Raw genomic sequence first — 19,152 nt, 5'->3', positions numbered from 1 at the left:
CCTTTTCCTGCTAAGGCTTAATAAAGTTAACAGGCGCTTGTTTATATAATTGCCCGAGTGAGCTATACAATGTGTGTGTGGGGGGGATCTAGATCCTTACATTACAATAGGAGGGATGAGAGAGACACTAGAAAATCAAGAGCATGATTGTTCCTTTTAAAAAAAGTAAGTTGGGCCAACAAATTCAGCAAGTGACTAGTGATTTTGGGCACTCAAATTGAGGGGCCTCAACTTCCAAAAGGGCTGAGCACCCATCCTTTGAAAGTCAGGCCCCTTTAAAAGTATCTTAAGTTGAGTACCCAAAAATAGAGGCATACAATTATTTTTGTAAAATACTTTTGAAAGTGTTGGCCATTGATCTTATACCAAGTGTTTGAACAAGCAAGGCCAAGAAAGGAGAGAGGTGTGATGGAGATAAATGTAGCAATGGCAGGGCAAGAGATACCTGAAAAAAAGAGAGAGATCAAAGCTTCAAGGCAGCAGAGAGGGAGTTACAACGTAGTAACTGACTATTTATTACTGTGGTAATCAGTACAACTTGTATTTATGGAGGATTCTGCAGTACCATGGCTCTGGGAACTGTATAGTTAATGGTGGAAACAGAACCATGACAACTTAAGACAGTTGAAAGTTAGTGAACCTGTTTCTTTAGCCTAGCCAGGAAGAAAGAAACTCTACATCTCTAATGGCAATAGGCCGAAAGCACAAGAGCTTGGGACACTGGTACAAGAGACCCTACGTACCACTTAAGCTCAGGAGAAACAAAACAAACAAAACAAAAAAATGGCTGATTTAGATTGTAATATTTGGGAGGGAAATAAAGTGATGGGAAATAATGTCATCATTTAGGACCTTGAAAGGGAATTCTTGAGCTATTTCTATGGGGAAAAAAAACACATTGTAAATCAGATCAGGGAGAGGCATCTCAGCTGACAGGTTTGTCTGCTCAAGTCCCATAACGTAAGTTTATGAAGCAGCTCATCTATCTTCAGCCAGAGACTCAGCCATACTCAGCAATCCGGAATGCTGGCAATGTTGATTTTTTTTATTAAGATTATTTTCCTTAATGTCAGCCTGCAGCAAGCTGGCCTAGCTACCTGAGACAGCGCAAGAGTGGATGGTCGTTAGAAGGGGATGAAATTATTCCATTGTGGCACACGCTATGCTCTGCTTCTTTGAGATTATACAGGATGTCCTACTTGTCCATTCAGAGACTAAACACTGCTATAAAAGTTGGTCAAAAGCAGCTATTGCCTCATCATACTCGTTAAAAATTACATACACTGAGGCAGACACTTCACCTTACTGCTGACTTGCATTGAGAACCAGAACATACTCCCTGAAGCAATCATAATGATAATCATTAACCTCTAAAGAATGAAGTTTTTACAACTGGTTCTTCCTTATTGTCTAAATAAGTATGCAAAATACTGATAATTCAGGCTGGTGGAAAAGGTAACTGTCTCTACAGTGTACATCAAGTATGATTAAAATATAGCTATTCATGGAACCATATTAGTTTCAGGGTTGGGTGAAGCACTCCTGCATATTCACACACAATAATAAGAAATATCAGCAAGGAAGTAGTTTATCAGTTTGGTGAAAAGACACTAACTGAATAAATGGATGCTTAACTGGTGTCATGAGGTGGAATAGGTCAAGAGAGAAAAGCAGAGGTAGACTACAAGAGTAAAGAAACATAGGGGAGATCATTTCTAGAGAAGAACGCCAGAGGTAATGTTTACTCTGATGGCATTGCTTTTTACTCACTACAGTTCTATGGCACAAGCAACATTCATAAGCAGCGGCTGGTGCGTGGTCATTTAAACCCAGGGGAGGCTCTAGTAATTTCGCCGCCCCAAGCACGGCAGCATGCCGCGGGGGGCGCTCTGGCGGTCGCCGGTTCCGCGGCTCCAGTGGACCTCCTGCAGACGTGCCTGCGGAGGGTCCGCTGGTCCTGCGGCTCCGGTAGACCTTCCGCAGGTACGCCTGCGGCTGCTCCACCGGACCCGTGGTACCAGCGGACCCTCCGCAGTCATGCCTGCGGGAGGTCTAGTGGTCCCGCGGCTCCGGTGGACCTCCCGCAGGCATGACTGCGGAAGGTCCGCCGGAGCTGCCTGCCGGCAAAATGCCGTCCCACGCGCGCGCTTGGCGCGCTGGGGTCTGGAGCCGGCCCTGTTTAAACCTCAGTAAAAATCTCCCCCTACCATTTTCTGTGGCTGCCTTCACATTCCCTGCCAGGATATGATTAGGTAGCTCCAGAAGAGCTAAGCTAGCCACATACAGGACAGATATTTTCACCATGCACAAATACATTTTCCTTCTCAGTGCCCTTTGACCAAGAGTGACTGTTGCCAGAATTCAGTGTGGTAGCTGTGTTAGTCTGTATCAGCAAAAACAACAAGGAGTCCTTGTGGCACCTTAGAGACTAACACATTTATTTGGGCATAAGCTTTTGTGGGCTAAAACCCACTTCATCAGATGCATGGAGTGGGGAAAAAACAACAACAGTAGGCAGGTATATATACACAGTCCATGAAAAGATGGGAGTTGCCTTACCAAGTGGGGGGTCAGTGCTAATGAGACAATTCAGTGGAAGTGGGCTGTTCTCAACAGTAGAATACCAAGGGAGGAAAAACCACTTTTGTAGTGGTAATGAGGCCAATGTAAACAGGGCGGCCCATTTCAAACAATTGACAAGAAGGTGTGAGTTTTCTCCATACTAATTTCCCCCTACTGTTACTCACACCTTCTTGTCAATTGTCTGAAATGGGCCGCCCTGTTTACATTGGCCTTATTACCACTACGAAAGTGATTTTTTCCTCCTTTGGTATTCTACTGTTGAGAACAGCCCACTTCCACTTTAACTGAAGCTTATTTTAGCCCAAATAAATGTGTTAGTCTCTAACGTGCCACAAGGACTCCTTGTTGGTTTTGTTGCCAGAATGGCATAGCAGCAGATCTGCAGACTGATTTTTAATCTCTGTTTCCGCATCTCCAGCTGGCAATATAGCCAGCAGGCTGCTTCAGCATCCTACTTTCGTAACATGTTTCAAGACCCCCAAATAAAGTTACGTTTTTCTATCCCAGTTGGGAAAGGGAGAGAAATGGCCAAAACACTCAGGTGTGAAGAGTGTTCCTCCACTGAGGAAAGAGGCTCCAACCCCCAAACAGTCAGACCACTAGACTAAAAACAACAGGAAAAGAAGCTACGGTACTGATATAGTGAAGTATGCATGTGCCTGTGTGTTCATGACACTACAAGCTTCAGCATATACCAGATGTCAGATCTAACACTGTTTCTCAAGTACAAAATTGCAAAGGGAATCAATGTTCCCCCTATTTGAGGATGCATTTTAAGTGATGCTAATGTTGTATTCCACCATAATCACATAATATTCCCGCTCCTCTATATGTAGATTCATACAGTGCAGTCAAAAAAATCAATCAGCAGATCCTTTGAGTACAGAGGATAAGGAGTCATTTTATATTATGCAAAGTAAGTTACTTTCTTTTTGGTTTATGGTTGACTCTCTCTGTAGATCAGCAGTTTTCAAACTTCATTGCACCGCGAGCCTCTTCTGACAACAAAAATTACTACATGACCCCAGGAGGGGGGACCGAAGCCTGTGTGTGCCTGAGCCCTGCCACCTCAAGTGTGTGTGTGTGTGTGTGTGTGTGTGGGCAAAGCCTGAGTCCACTACCCTTCATGGGGGGGGTGGAGCAAAGCCAAAGGGCTTCAGCCCAGGTGAGAGGGCTGTAACCTGAGCCCTGCCACCCAGGGCGGAACGGCTTCAACCCCAGGCATTGGGGCTCAGGCTTCAGCTTCAGCCCCAGCAAGTCTAACACCAGCTCTGGGTGACCCCATTAAACGAGGTCCCGACCCAGTTTGAGAACCAGGGCTCTGGGATACTGTATAGGCAAGTGGTTTAGGTTCCTAAAACAAGCTTCAGTTCACTTCCAATCAGCATTCTTTTGTGGATCCTAGAAGTTCAGAAGCCAAACGTATGCGGAGGGGAAATTGCATGAACTCTATACAGGGATCTTGTGTTTAGTTTTAATTTCTTACACAGGAATAAATGAAACGTAGAAATATGGTTATCTTGGCAAGCTAAGAATTGCACTTAAGCAAATGCAGTTGATCACATCACTGGGTTTTAGTCAACTTAATGACCGGATTTTCTTCCAGGAACATTCTCCAATTGTTTACCTTATCTAATACTTACTGTAGGAAGGACACGCCCACACTGGCAGGTTTGAAGGAGATGATTTCATCTCTTTACAGGTCCTTCCTTACTAGTAGATCAATGAGTAACGACTTTCTCAGAAAAACAGTTATCAGTATGAGATTAAATCTAATACAAAAGCTTCTTGGCTTTATATGCTCAAACCCCTCCTCCCGCTCAGAACCAGTATTAATGTTTTTGTAACATTAAGGAACTCAGGAAGTTGTTATATTTTATTACCAAAACCAAGCAGCTTCACTGTGTTGGAGGCAGACAACCGGCAAACAAGTCTTACACAGAATCCAAGATTAAATGTTAACCAAGACCCTTTTGCTTCCATTTCGCACCAACTGCCTGCCTCCAGTTGTGGATTTCTGCTGTCACAAACCAAACAGAACAATCCATCACCTGTTTTAGTTTGGCCATTGTGGCAAATGGTAATAGACATCTTGAGACATTTGTTTTAAACTGAATGCTAACACCACACATATATACCATGTTAGTGTGGTAGATATGGTAAACATGTACTAAAAGTTATGAAATTTTAGATTAAAGTTATCCACTTCACTAATCACGCAGAAATGTGCATTTTTGTGGCATTATAACCCAAATGAATTTATCCCAGCTGAGTTAAGACACTGCTGGAATTATGAAAATGCAGAAAGTGACACTTAAAAGCCTTTCAGTTGATCTTTAACTGGCTAAGAAAATGAGTGCAGACATCAGAGTTTCTCCTGCAACAACTGAAGACATCTCAAGCACCTACACGACAGAACAGTTTCTTAAGCTACCTTATATGCTCGAAGTTACATGTTCTTGCAGGTGAAGATACAGTCCTGAACTCTGGTCACTGCTAGTAAGAACAGGAAGCAATGAGTTTATAAAATAGTTTTAAATAGTTACACACTGCATGCCCAAAACTTACAAGAGTAAGGATTAAAGTGATGAGAGGAGATTCAGGTTTAGAGATGCACTTCTCTTTAACCCACCCTATAGTTCACATTGGTTAGTGCTCCCAGACTCTATTCTAAGCCACTGTGCCTAGTGAAGTTTTCTACCCGTAAATGTCAAAGCTTGGGAAAAGTTTATTGTGACGTACGGCTAGAAAGGGTTATACAGCTTGCAGGCTGAATGACCCAAAGCCCTCCTTTAAAGTCACCTTAGAAAGGTATGTGAATGATAATTGGGGCCATTCATGCTAAATAGGCTAGAACTTTGGAATGCTAACCTATATTGTTAGAAGTAATACCAATTGTGTGTATCTTAGATACTACCCATAAACAGACAGTTTCTGTCTGTCACTATAACTATTGATTCAGAGATCAAAAGGGAATATTAATATTTGGATGAATCTTGGGTAAAATAATGTCATTGTCTATATGTCTCTTTGAAATTTGTAATAGACTGCCTAATGGATAAATTGCCCTATGTTAATTTGTGTAACTAATTACTGGTGGTGTTTAGAAAGCAAATTATTACATCAAAAGCCTATTGTTTAACCAGGACTGTGTGGTCAAGTGGATGCTAGAACACTGTAGAAAAAGGTCCTGGGTCCTGATCCTGTTAATCTCAGATCTGCTTAAGCTTCATCAGGGGAAGTTTGAGTCACAAGACCGAGGTCTCAGTTACGCTGGTAGGCCCTGAATATGATGTTTGGACATTGGACTATAAACTATGAACTATTTCTGAAAGAACTCTTTGCAACTACAAAGCTCACCATTCTCTGCTATGAATCTGCACCTCAATGAATTGAACTCATGTCTGTATGTATATTAATCTTTTAACCATACTCTCTCTCATTTTTTAATACATTTTAGTTTAATGAATAAGAATTGGCTGTAGCATGTATTTGGGTAAGATCTGAAACATTCATTAACCTGGGAGGTAACGTGTCCGATCCTTTGGGATTGATGGAACCTTTTCTTTTATATGATGAAACAAGATTTTCAGAAATCATCATATTCGATTTAGGTACCTCAATGGAGGCCTGAGGATGGATCACTTTAAGGGAACTATGTTGTTTGGACTTCCGAGTAACTAATAAGGTAATAAAGAAGCTGTTTGATGCTGGCTTGGTGAATCTAAGTATTGGAATATCCACCAGCTTTATGGGGTTTGTCTGCCCCACTCTTTGCAGTTCACCCTAATTGAGTGACCATAGTTAGCCCCCACTAGGACCCCGGTAAGATTTATAATTAATTTATTCTATTGTATGGAAGTTGACATACAGAAATCATTCACACTCTGCAATGGTCTTCAAGGGCACTTTAAACTTCTAAGGAGTGTGAGACACACTGGTGCCAACTGGAAAGAATTTACTGTTCTGTATCAGCAAGTGTTAGCAGGCCTGACAAACTCACTCCACAATACACTGCTTTCACAGTATTTATCCATAAATAATATAATGGAAGGTGTAATGGGGTCATCACCTGCCTCTTGCAAGTGCCCTCTTCCCTGGCTGATAGTGCCTGCAATCACAGTTCTTTTGAGCAGGTCTTAAGCAACTCAGCACTCTGAGCCGCATTCACTGTCATCCCCCTGCCCCCCCATTTCCAGGGTATACAGTCTTGGGCTTTTTTCCCACCTCTGGTATGGGGCTGTAGCTCTAAGCTCTTCCTAGAGGTCCTGCCTCCTTCAACAACCTAACCAACGCCCCTCTCAGTACCCACAGCTGGTGTCCTTTCAGCAGTCCTCCTTGGGCTCAGTCTGAAACCAGACCAGCTGGGCCCATCTCAGTGCCCTTGCCTGGTCAGGCCACGTTCTGGGCTCAGTCCACCTGCACTGACCTGCCCACGATCCTGCTGCTCATCCATCCAGCTAGGCACCTAGTCCTCTCTCTTCAAGCTCCAGGCAGGAACTGAACTCTCTGCTCTGCTGCTTGCCTTTTATATGGCCCTTCTGGCCCCTGATTGCTCGCTCCAGCAGCCCCTCTGACTGGTTGCTTCTGTGCAGCCATTCTAGGCTGCCTGGAGGACTTCTCTGCTACTCTATTCTGGGGAGGGGGTGGGGGTGGAAAAGCTGTGAGGCCTCCAGACCTTGTCCACCCCATCACAGGTCTCTAATAAAACCTTATGTCATACTTATCCTTATAATCACTGCATGAGGTATGTACGGATGATATTTAAGGAGTTGTGTATATGTAATAAAAGTATGCTTTTAAGTCTGTCACCGACCAAAGCGAAAACAGTTTTCCTGCAGACAGGGGTTAGGCGGTCTATTCATCTGTCTATCTCAGTTCACACATAAATGAAGCATTGTAAACTAACACAACAGGGGCTCCATTTACATATGAAATCAACAGGGGGATGGGACGACACTGGTGACGAAGTCTCCGGAGTTGTCCTGTTTGTGGGAGGCAAAAAAAGAACTTTGAAGATTACCAAAATATCTCCTGGCATTCTATTTATTGTCATTCAGTGAGGAAACTCACTGTGGGGGGGAGGGGAGGGAAGAGGGGCTTCATGAATGCTTGGATCTTGGTTTGTCTGAAACTAGCTAGCTCTCTAAAAGCCTGAACCTTTGGTGCAAAATCTACCTTATTATATAGGAAAGGTAACCATTGATAAGTGTAGATCCAGATTTGCATTTTATGACTGTTTTAGGGGAAACCATTTCTGTTTTCATTATCCTTCCCCACTAGTTCTTAAATCTTAATCTTCGACAGTGAACTTATTATTGTTTTCATTACAAATATATCTCCGTGCTATGCTGTTCTGTAGGAGTTGCTCCTCAGTTGAATCAAACAAGCTAGTGTATACACTGTCCCCTTGGGGATAGCGACCCTGGTAATTTCTGTGAGTTGTCCACTGACGGGCTGGATACTACAGGAAATGCTTTGGGCTCAGGGGCACCTATTGTTAACCTGCAAGGCAAAGTAAGGGCTGGCAGAGCCCAGAGGAGATTGTTTGGGTAGCTAATAGACTGGTGTCAGGGAACTGGCATCCAGTTAAGCACCCGCACTAGAGGCAGAGGGATGACAAGATGACTCTCAGTCCTGGCCCCCTGAGAAAGTGTCACAGAAAGTACATACACAGAAAGATGTGAAGCATAAATCAATAGTATTAACCAGTGCTGCTCTGTGAGGTGGTTTTGTTGAATTAGATTTGCAGCCAGCACACTCAACATCACCAACTTTGTATGTTTTATTGATTTTGAAAGATACAGAAGTATTGTCTGTATTATCGGGCACAGATAGCATTGCCTCATTCCCAGTGCAGTTCAGCTGTGTGCGCACTTTAATTAACCGTTCTTGGGCAGCCCAGGCTATGAGCTGAGTACCCAGACTGATGCAGCCCAGAATGCTAGTTCCATGCAGAAACTAACATTCCCCAGCGATTCAAACTCCATTCTTTCCAAAGTCATCCACAATAAGGGCTTCAGCTGACATTTCCCACTCATTACAGGCTACGGCTGTTTCTCTTTCAATCACTTCGATACTGCCTACGCTAATATCCTGCCTAAGATGGAGAGTGCCTGCCTCTCCTGGCTTTTTATTCACTAGATTTAGAGCAAGATTTTGGCCACATCTACTGGGGATTCCTCATTGCTTCTTTCATGTGGAAGCTGTTGAATGCTGATGTAATGACGAATCGATCGTTCCCAAACCTTCTGAGGCAGGGGGAGTTTTCAGAGGAGAATATTCACTATATAAGGATTTTATGGGCTAGCTTACAAATAGATGAAGATCAAGGCACTCCAGTGTATTTGCATCACGAGCAGGAAACCCAAATTTACTTAGAATTACAAAGCAAAGGTAAGTGTTAGATTGTCAGCATTTCCATTGGGGATGGGGTGGAGTCTCATGTCTTCACAGCTTTGATGCAGTCTTGCCAGAAAGCATCTTTCTGAGGGCCTTGGAATTGTCTCCTTCTGGTGCTGAAGGCCACCTATTATGATCTGGGAGAAGTGATACCAAAAACAATCAGTTCATCTGAAAAACTAGCCCTCTATTCTTATATCGTCCCACACCCAGTCACCACCCTTCCCAAGTTTCATCACTGGAAGACACTATCCCATCAACCTATTTTTACCTGGTATTTCCCAAGTGGAGGAATATAAGCTTTGACCAGCATCCACCTTCACAGTTTCCCCAGTTATAAAGGACGCAGCATGAGAGAGCAGGAAACACACTGTAGGCGAGACCTAACAATGAAGAATTATGCCATTTACTCACTCAGATTTCTGGGGATTTGTGTCTGTTACAAAGTATGTAATGGCTGATTTAGGTGTGAGACACCTACTGAGGCATACTCATTTTGTGCAGATACCTGGGGATATGGGTCATCAGCAACTTTAAGCCAAGTTCCCAACAGCAGCCATGGCTGCCACTTAAGTAATATGGCTTAATACAACAAAATTTTTAAGTTGAGCAGCAGACTGTCACTCTCTACCTTCCATACTGAAGCCAGAAAAAGATTTAAAGAGGCTTCATTATTTTGTCAAAGAAAAGAGTGTTCTTACTGATCAGCCGTTTGACTGGAAGATGGCTTAATCCCTTATGCTTTTACTTTCTGACTTTACTGTTCAATACTTTCAATTCTTTTCTCATTTAGTCAGCTTCTGTCGTAACTAAGCTGAGAACTTATTTTACCAGGAACAAGTACTTACAATATCTTTTACATTCTCAGAGTATGTTTGGATAAATCTCCTAATGGGATGATTCTTTTTAAGTCTTCAAGCAATTCTTTGCACACTACTGGACCTTTCTCCAAGCTCTCCCTTTTCTAACACCCTCACCACCTCAATATTAATCCTTTATTGTCCTCCATATACTATAATGGTGTCAGGACAGAGGTACAGGAGGTAGAATCAGTGAACATGTTCTGAAATGCATTACCTCCTCAGGAATTCCCAGTCTCTTGGCCGGAATCTTTTGAATGTAGTTTTTAAACATCTCTTCACCAAGTTCTTTATAGTTTGCAACAGCGGTTTCTGAAAATATTACTCCCTATATTGAAAACAAAAAGCATCGTCAGACCAAAGTATTGTTGCATAAATTGAAATTCTGAAAAGTTTAAAACTTTGACACATTTTTACCATCTAAACAGCACTTGGCTGTGAGTTTTTTAAACTGGGCTTGGACAGAATAATGAGACACTTTAGTTATAATACAGGTAGCTACTAGCATCTTCATGATTATAACAGTGTCATTCAAGTCATCAGTTATTGTTACGCTGCTCTTTCCATTCAAAATCCTAGTTTTCCCAAATTTGTAATTAATTCCTCAATCTCAGCTCAACAGCTCCAAACATTGGGTATAAAAATCTGAACCCAAAAGATTCTTTCTGGAATTACAAATATTTAAAATTTGCTTTCATTGGAGGAGAGCAAAATAATCCAAATAGGACGGCCAAAGATTTCTTCTTCTCTTACAGATCCCTACACTGGCTGTGTGTGTTCTGGTACCAAGCAGAGTCCCAGCCAGATTCAGGGCCCCATGTTTTAGGTTCTGTATGGATGTAGAGAAAGACTGTCCCTGCCCTGAAGACTTTCCACTCTAGATTAAGAAGGTTGTAGCAGGCAGAAGGGATGGGGGAGGGAAGATGAAAGTAACAGCAATTGGAACACAGGGTCATATGACCAGCTATGTGCATAATTTGCACGGTTCAAGACTGTTGGTTTTGTAAACAGGAGAAATGTTCTGAATTCCAACCAAAATTTTCCATGTCATTAATCCATAGTGTGGCTATTAAGGTGATAGGAGTCTTAGAGGAATGTGGACCACAGCTTTTGGGGAATTAGGGGAATAGTGTTTAAATGCACAAGCAAGTTATTTCCTTTAGAAACACACTTTGCTTCCCTCACACATGTTTCCTTGGTGCCCCTGCCCAGATTCTGCAGTGAAATGTTCTTGGGGGTTACCGCAGAAGTGGTGCGCCCATACAGGATAGTTGTGCATATCTGTGTGTCTCCTGACTACAATACGGATTTTCATAATTGACACAGTAATGAAACCATTACAGGCTAGCCAGTAAATAACTGTTCTCTAATGTTAATATATAATTTGATATATCTGACAATTATAGTAGTGTGCACTGGGTACATGACGTATTAAAATACAAGCACTGTGTGAATTAAAAAAATATATGTTTACTTATCCTAGATGCTGCTTGGCATATGCAATAATGTATAATTGATATGATTAAATGGATAATTATTAAGTCTTTTTAAAAAGCCAGACATGCATTATGTCTTATTACACACAAGCTATGTTAATTTATTTCCCCAAGAGTTAATAACCTAAGAAACTAGGCAAAAATCTAAACATTTAAGTCGTTCAGTAGTTCTCATTGTAAATATATGATCAATTAAGCTTCACAGGAGCCAGAATGCAGCCTTTACCCAAATGCAGAGACCTCTGAGGAAGCTTGAGTTTTTCTACCTGAATGGAGCTGCACTGTGTGCATCCAATTAAACAGCCCATCTCAATACTAACAATACTGCTTGTTTCTGGATAGGAAGCTTAACTGGACACACGCCACCCCATACAGGCAGAAGAAGGGTCCCCTTCAGGCCTGTTTCCCAACTCTGACTTCTGTAAGGAGAATGCAACATGGATTTTGAATGGGAAAGTACTGGGGAAAATTCTGCTCCTCCCACATCTCTCTCAACAAAAAAATAAATCAAATCTACAGAAACAGACTGTGGTTTAGGATGCAACTTACAAGAACTAGAACTGAAGCAACATCAGCATTCAAAGCTAGGGCTGCCACGTCTCTTAATTCACAGCAGCATGCATTAGGAATAGGCAGTTAGTCTTTCCATAACATAATTTCAACCAATTACTCAATACATAATTAGTTCCCCAGTGATCTGGCAAGCATGTTCTAGCTAGGCTGTACATTGCATTCCTGTCTGTGTGTGTTTCATTGATACGAATCATGAAAGCACCACCACCACCACCACACACTCTTCTATAGTGAATTCTTTTGCACTCTCCAAACATCCACGTTTGCCCCAAATAATTTCCTCATATGTAAAATGGGGTTATTTGGGGCAAAAGAGATTAAGAACCTGTTTGACATCCTAGAGAGAGAGATTGTGTGTCAGAGCTGGGGACAGAAGCCATTTCTCAACTCCCAGTCCCTGCACCATGATCACATAACTGTCCTTTCTATATAGGACATCTCCTCAATCACACACTCGTGTACCCTCCATTGAAATTCTGAGCACTGTGTACGTTTTTGAAAGCCATTTTTCCCCCACTCCCCAAGTATCTTTCCCCTAAAGAAGAAAAGCAAGGGAAGTGCTAACGTAAGCACAGAAGTAGAAGTGATTTTACTGACCCCATGTTCCTGACAGACAGACCATCCAGTCAGTGCAAACAGACTCAGAGGACCCTGAAGATGTTAAGAACCCTTCAGAGTGGTGGTGCTAAATGAAATTGAGAGTTCAAAGCAGACATTGGGATTTAGCCACACAACGTCCACAAATTCTGCATTTCTACCCACCACCCCAGTTGGCTTTGAAAAGTCTTAAACCTGGGACTATACCATTGATAAGTTTGATCATATTGTGTGTTGTTACTTACAGGGGCTACAGAGTTGATTCTCACTCCACTGTGGGCCCACTCTATGGCTAAACTCTTGGTTAGGTTATCCACTGCAGCTCTTGCTGCTCCAGTATGTCTATCACAGAGAAAGAAAGGAAAGAATCAATTTCAACAGGTAACACTGTGTTCTCTCTCACTACCCCACTGAAAAATGCAAGAAAAATGTAAGTAACATAAAACAGTAACCACAGAGTTTATGGCTGGGCCAGTCAGAGTTGCATCTTCCAGCTTACTAAGCAAACTCCAACAAGCTTGTTCTCCTAAGGAACAGCGAAGAGCCAAGAGGAAGCTCTGCTGAAAGACTACAGGTCATAAGATGGGTGTGTGAGATAATTCTATGAGGGAACCCCAGCGAACAAAACAATTACACAGCTGGACAGGTAAATCAAGTGCAACTGAAACCCAGAAGTTAATTTGCCAATAGTTGTGTGAATGTACAGAAGCACAAAACACGATTAACAAGCCAGACAGTGCCCTGATGAAACCTGTTTCCATCTTAGTTTTTACAGTAAATGAGATGGGGCTCAGGCTCTCCAGTTCTGGGTTTATTTCCCAAATGTGGTACTGGTATATTCTCAGTGAGAGCTCACACATCGGTCAATTCCAGAGCAGAGGACTTCAAACTGAAGTGCCTGTCCCACCTTGTGGATCTCTAAGTTATCTTTACTTTGACTTGCCGGATTCCAGCTCTTAGACAGTAAGTGAAAAAAATACAAACAGAAGTATAGCAAGTGCTTTATGTTGGTTTGTCTATGACAAGAGGCTCCAGCAGTGCAGCCTCTGCTGGAGCTGCGTTATGATTGGGAGCTAGCTACCTATGAGCTCTGCGTGTGTGACTTCTACCTATTGTTCATGCTCCCCTCTGCAGAGCCTTGGCATCTGTTGCTGCTGAAAGATGCAACAAGAGAAGGAAAACCGCTGAAAGTAGATACACACGATCTCCTGCTCAAGAGAGAAAGCACAACAGTGAACATAAAAGGAGTCAGCTTGTACCGATCAACCTTACTCTGGTATTCCCACTCAGGATTAGGGGCAGTAACATTCTTGGTCCTGTCTACTCCACAGCTTTCAGCAAATAAAACCCTGATGCTGTACGTGATAAAGTCACTCCAAAACAGATCCACATGGTGGGGATTGGGGAAGGCTGAGTGAGGCTACCTGCGAGACAAGGTCAGAAAATGCTAGGGATGCTCTGTGAGGGGGTGTACCAACCCTGCACTGGGCCACCAGGACATGACCAATCACTGTGGGCCCAGGATGCCATATGCTCCAGGTGGAGGGGACAGATAAAATGAGGCAGCCCAGGTCAGTCTGGGCTGGCTTGGGAGGAGGAAGAATGTGTGCTGCAGGCTCCAGCAGAGGCACCAGCAACTCCCCAAGCAGTGGGAACCGTGGACCCGGACTATGCTGCGGACGACCAGCCAACGGCAGAGACTGACTGGGATGCTGAGCCGCTGCCAGCCGAGGAGATTCCTCAGATGAGCCTTGCAGTAGGAAGTGATCCAGGGAACGTATTAGAAGCCGATGATGCTCCAACCTTTACCCGGGAATTTCCCAGCTTCATAGGGCCTTGGGTTGGAACCCGGTGGAGTGGGGTGGGCCCTTCCTCTCCCCTGCTCTGCGCTTGCCACTGGGTGTGGCTACTGGGGGCTAAAGCCATAGGTTGACTGTTTGCTCAGCCCTGCTCTAGGGCTACAGACTGACTGACTGCTCTGTCCCGCTCTGCCCAGAGTGTCAGAGCCCCTCGACTGTTATTGCCTGCCCCAGCCAGGAGGCTTAGGGGCCTAGGCTATTTGCTTTGCTCTGCCCCGCCCAGGGGTTGCAGACTGATTGTTTGCTCTGCCCTGCCAAGAGGATTAAAGCCCCCCAACAGCTATTGTTTTCCCCAGCCAGCAGGCTTGGGAGACACAGACTGAGTGTTTGCTGGGCCCTGCCAGGGCCCCAAGTCCTCCTCATCGAAACTGCCTGATCCAACAGGGAGTCCCAATGATTGTGTGGCAAGGTGTACCAACCCCACACTGGGCCTAAGGGGGCAGGGCCCCCTGTGACACACTCCTTCCCAACCAACAACCCCCCCACGACCCAAGATCATGCTACAGCTAGAGAACAGGTAAACCAATACATCCACAGTACGGGAGGACGGCAACACTCTCTGCAGAGTAAGACCAGTGCAGAAGTTGCGTACACAGAACTCACAGGCAGCTCTCACCCACATCACAACTTTAACAGAGGCTTCGCTTTGGGGCTACATCTAAACTGCACCACAGTGCAGACTATAGGGCTGTGAACTGCGGAGTGCACCAAAGTGTTGCATGCTAACTGCCCCAGGTGAGTGCTGTTGGTGTGAACTAACACGTACAGAAGCATCCTGTTTATTCAATCCAATAGAGGCTGGGGCCAGGCTGGATAATCAAAAATTCAGATAATCTGGAAAATGGGAAAGTGCGAGGCTGCAGCACCATCTAGTGGCCTGCTTCTGTATGCACGTGCTGGTTGTTCGGTTAATACGGAGAGCTGGATAATGGATGGTCAGTTAAATGAGGTTCTACTGTACCTAGTCCCAGTAACGCAGTCTTCTTTCAAACAACACTACTAATTCGTGCCAGCAGCATCCACATAGGGTAGTTAGCATGCAGCCCTTCCTAGCGTGCTCTGCAATTCACACCTGTGCAGCCCACACTGTGCCACAGTGCAGACAAGCCCCTGGTTTTATATAGTCCAGCTGGTGTGGAACACAGATTCCATCTATTGCTGCAGCTGCTTCTAAACTCATGATAGATCCCTGCACATACAGCAAATACCTACAGAAAGACGTGTGGAAACAGTGTGTCAAGGCAGAGCAATAACCACTCTTCCAAGCCTCCGTTGCTGCCTAGCGCATGAATATTTTCTGTAAGAATAGCCCCTGATCAAAAAGGAGGCCCTGCTGGGGTTGCTCAGCTGAAAGTGGTTAATACTGCTAGGTCAGAAAGGATAGGGAAGGAAAATAATCTTACGACATGCCAGGAAACCCCTTCCACATGTCAGCTACAATGTTGACAATGGCTCCTCCGTGCTCCCGCATCCAAGCATTGTACACTGTATGAGGGGAGGAAAATAACCTACTCAACATCTATCTCTTTTCAAATGATTTTTCCTAATGATTAGAGCACACAAGTGGGAGTCAAGGCTCCTGGGTCTAATCCCAGCTCTGCCACAGACTTCCCGTGAGGCTTTGCACAAATCACCTTGCGTCCCTAAACCACAGTCCCCACATCTTGAAAATGGGAACAACAGGTATGTGAAGTCAAGAGCAATTCATTAGTGTTTGCAAAGAGCTTTGAGAACTTCCGGTGGAAGGACCAGGATCTTGATTCCCATTAAATTACTTTGCAATCATAATTAATAACTTGCACTTCTCTATCCAAGGATCACAGTGTGTGAACTTTACATTTAGCCTCACATCCCTGCTGTGAAAGAAGTATTACTTCTATTTTAAAGACAGGGAAATCAGGCGTTAGAGAGGTTAAGTGACTTGCTAAGGCCACATAAGTCTGTGGCAAAACCGGAAATAGACTTTTTGGCTCCCAGGCCTGGCTTTAGCCATAAGACCATCCTTCCACTCTTTTCATAACAGACATAAAATATATACCGTATATACTCGTTCATTAGCCCATTCGTTTATAAGCCGACCCCCCAAGATGGTTAGGTAAAAATAGCAAAAAAACTGTATGACCCTTTCATAAGCCGACCCTATATTTCAGGAGTTGGCAAACTCTGGCTCCTGGCCGTCAGGATAAGCCGCTGGCGGGTCGGAATGTTTTGTTTACCTGGAGCATCTGCAGGCATGGAGCCCCTCAGCAACCTGTGACCACGCGGTTCACCATTCCCAGCCAATGGCCAGAGGTAGCTGAGGGGCTCCATGCTTGCAGATGCTCCAGGTAAACAAGACAACAATGTACTAGATGTTCAATTCAATGATTCCATAGACTTTAAAATCATCAGATGTTGGTGTAGACCCGTTTATAAGCCACCCCCGCTCTTTGATGTGTCACTTTTTTACCAAACATATTTGGCTTATGAATGAGTATTTACGGTATATTTAGTTTAGGATAAGATTAATGGGAACAGATATCCACGGTGATGCAACTGTGTGTAAAGAGGAGGTTGGGGGGAGAACAACAGGCAGCCTTTTGAACCTACTGGTATTTCTTGCCACATCCAGTCCTCACCTGCCTTGCAGCAGTAGAAGGTCCCACTCAGATTAGTTTCAATGACAGCATTCCAGCCCTTTGAACTGATGGCTTCAGCAGGACTGGGGAACTGGCCCCCTCCATTGTTCACCAGGAAATCGATCCTGCCATGCAGATCCAGCGTGGATTTCACCAAAGCTTCCACCTAATAAAAGCAATTAAAAATAATCTCTCTAAGAGGTCACTGGGTTAGTCTGTCTATCCCATTTTAACAGCGTATGCTCCCCATCTACAAAAAGAATGTGCCAACGCACGGACCGGCCTTCCACAAGTTCTCCTAGGCAACAACCTTGCATTCAGTACAATTCGGTTTCTTACATGTTGTACAGAACATGCATACAAAGTAAGAACAGTAACAATTTCTCTCAGATTCTTCCAAGGTTAGTGTTACTACTTCATGCTGTTTTCTATAATGAACAATGTCTTAACATGCCTTTGCCTGAGCTAGACTCCAAACCTGGCATAGCAAATTAATGCCAGTTATGGATTTACCCTTTCCTAGCTCAATGCAGTTAGAGAGCTCTGTTACTGAACTACTGATACTGCTCCAGACACCCCTAGAAGTCCTGGCTTTTACATAGTGAGGCTTGGGCATTGCAAGGATGTATGAATTTCTTCACCTGAAACTCAACCATGAAGAGTAAACTATACGAGCTTTTTAACCCTGAGCAATTGAATAAAAAAAAAACAACTATACTCAGGCTGTGACAGCTCAACCTGACAGCTCCAGTTAACAAAGGACTGGGCTGTCAGTATTTGGATGGGAGATCTCCCAAGAATAACCCAGGTGCTGGAAGTATTGAAATAAAGGGGAAGCTGTGCAGTTGGAGGTTATGTTTTTTGATAAAATGTAAAAATGAGGCATTCAAAGTTACTAAAATTCCTATGGCACTTTTCCTGGCCAAATTCCACATAAGGTAGTTACTGATGCCTTCCAGTACTTCAATTCACGGCCATTCTGAATGGATACAATATTTTAAATTCACTTTCTGTTCTAGAAGCAGCCATATTGTGTTGCGGGTTATAATGGCTACTGTATCACATCCTCAGAAAGTGTTGCACTTCAGTAGCTGAGGAAGTAATCTTCATAAACATATGTAACTTCGTTGTCTAAAGGACCTTGCTGCTTGCTAAGGGCAGTAATACATCAATCAGCTTTCTCAAGTGAAATAGGAGGCTGTATTGACTACATCCACCACAGACGATCTTCCTGTGTCATGTTGCCTGGTATGGGACACGGCTAAGAATGCCAATCTCAGGTCAGACTGCCAAAATACAGGGCAAGTACCCCAGACTGGTGGTATATTCCAGAAGATTTCACCAAACCAAATAAGCACTTCCAAAATACTATACAAATTATCATGATGCCACAGAGAGCCCCCTGCAGGCACGCTAGCCTCTCATGCACCACTCAGACAAACCAGACGTCTGTGATAAATGATTATTAAACTCATAAATCACATATATTAGGTTCTTCCAGCTCCAGAGAGCTAGCCACTTACCCCAGGTCAAAATATACTTCAAGATTTCACCCTAAAACCATGCTGGTAACCAATCCTTTAGTAAATAAAACTAAAGGTTTATTAATATATAAAAGAAAGCACAAGAGTTGTTAAACGGTTAAAATGAATCATATCCATTACAGCTGATTTCAGAGTTTGTGTATCACGATCGTAGTAGTGATGTTAAATCTGCTAATTTGCAATTAGTCTCTCTGGTTCACCCAAAAGATTAGAGGGTCATCAGTCCATTGTTCAGAGCTCCCCTTTGTTAGAAATCATAGTCCAGAGATGTGGAGCAGGAAAGCACTGATACTGCCGTGCTTGGGGTGGCAAAAAAGCTAGAGCCGCCCCCATGGGCGCGAGGGAGAACAGGGAAAGTACCTTGAACTTGACAGAGTTCAAACAAATGAATACAAAGTCTAACAGGTGATTAGATAAGCTGCTAGTCACTGAATAAAATATTCAGTCTACAGCACATTAAAAAAAAGTTAAAACTCTGTAAGTACCAACTTTTAGCTATTACTATGTACGAGGTGAACATTTTGCCCAAAGAAACTCATCTCTTACTGTTCACCACAGGAATTGTTAACATTATTCGTGATTGTTTCAACTGCTGTTCATCTTCACTGACAGGACAGGAG

At 43.5% G+C, this 19,152-nt stretch overlaps 1 protein-coding gene, 1 long non-coding RNA gene and 1 other non-coding gene across 5 annotated transcripts in view; 2 read left to right on the top strand and 1 right to left on the bottom strand.

The window, feature by feature from the left end:
- Window positions 1–13,803, top strand: part of LOC123378633 — a 25,684-nt gene extending 11,881 nt beyond the window's left edge. For 2 of the 3 annotated variants that reach the window (XR_006582683.1, XR_006582682.1), the window contains exon 4: window positions 5,730–5,972. This is a non-coding gene — a long non-coding RNA (uncharacterized LOC123378633). Of the gene's footprint in view, window positions 1–5,729; window positions 5,973–13,645 lie in introns of those variants that run through there. The other variant, XR_006582684.1, reaches the window with a different exon arrangement.
- Window positions 8,356–19,152, bottom strand: part of PECR (peroxisomal trans-2-enoyl-CoA reductase) — a 26,015-nt gene continuing 15,218 nt past the window's right edge. The window contains exons 3-8 of the mRNA XM_045032680.1: window positions 16,989–17,154; window positions 15,774–15,855; window positions 12,757–12,853; window positions 10,063–10,173; window positions 9,257–9,368; window positions 8,356–9,122 (exon numbers count right to left, since the gene is read on the bottom strand). Coding sequence (XP_044888615.1) covers window positions 9,034–9,122; window positions 9,257–9,368; window positions 10,063–10,173; window positions 12,757–12,853; window positions 15,774–15,855; window positions 16,989–17,154 — 657 coding nt within the window. The 3' untranslated portion in view covers window positions 8,356–9,033. The remainder of the gene's footprint in view (window positions 9,123–9,256; window positions 9,369–10,062; window positions 10,174–12,756; window positions 12,854–15,773; window positions 15,856–16,988; window positions 17,155–19,152) is intronic.
- On the top strand, window positions 17,604–17,682 carry LOC123343467. The gene has a single exon (XR_006572254.1). It is a non-coding gene; the product is annotated as a small nucleolar RNA SNORD36 (small nucleolar RNA).

The sequence above is a fragment of the Mauremys mutica genome, chromosome 10, assembly GCF_020497125.1.
Source record: "Mauremys mutica isolate MM-2020 ecotype Southern chromosome 10, ASM2049712v1, whole genome shotgun sequence".
NCBI classification, from domain to species: domain Eukaryota; kingdom Metazoa; phylum Chordata; order Testudines; family Geoemydidae; genus Mauremys; species Mauremys mutica.
Note: the sequence above shows the minus strand (reverse complement) of the source record. Positions and strands in the feature narration are given on the sequence as shown.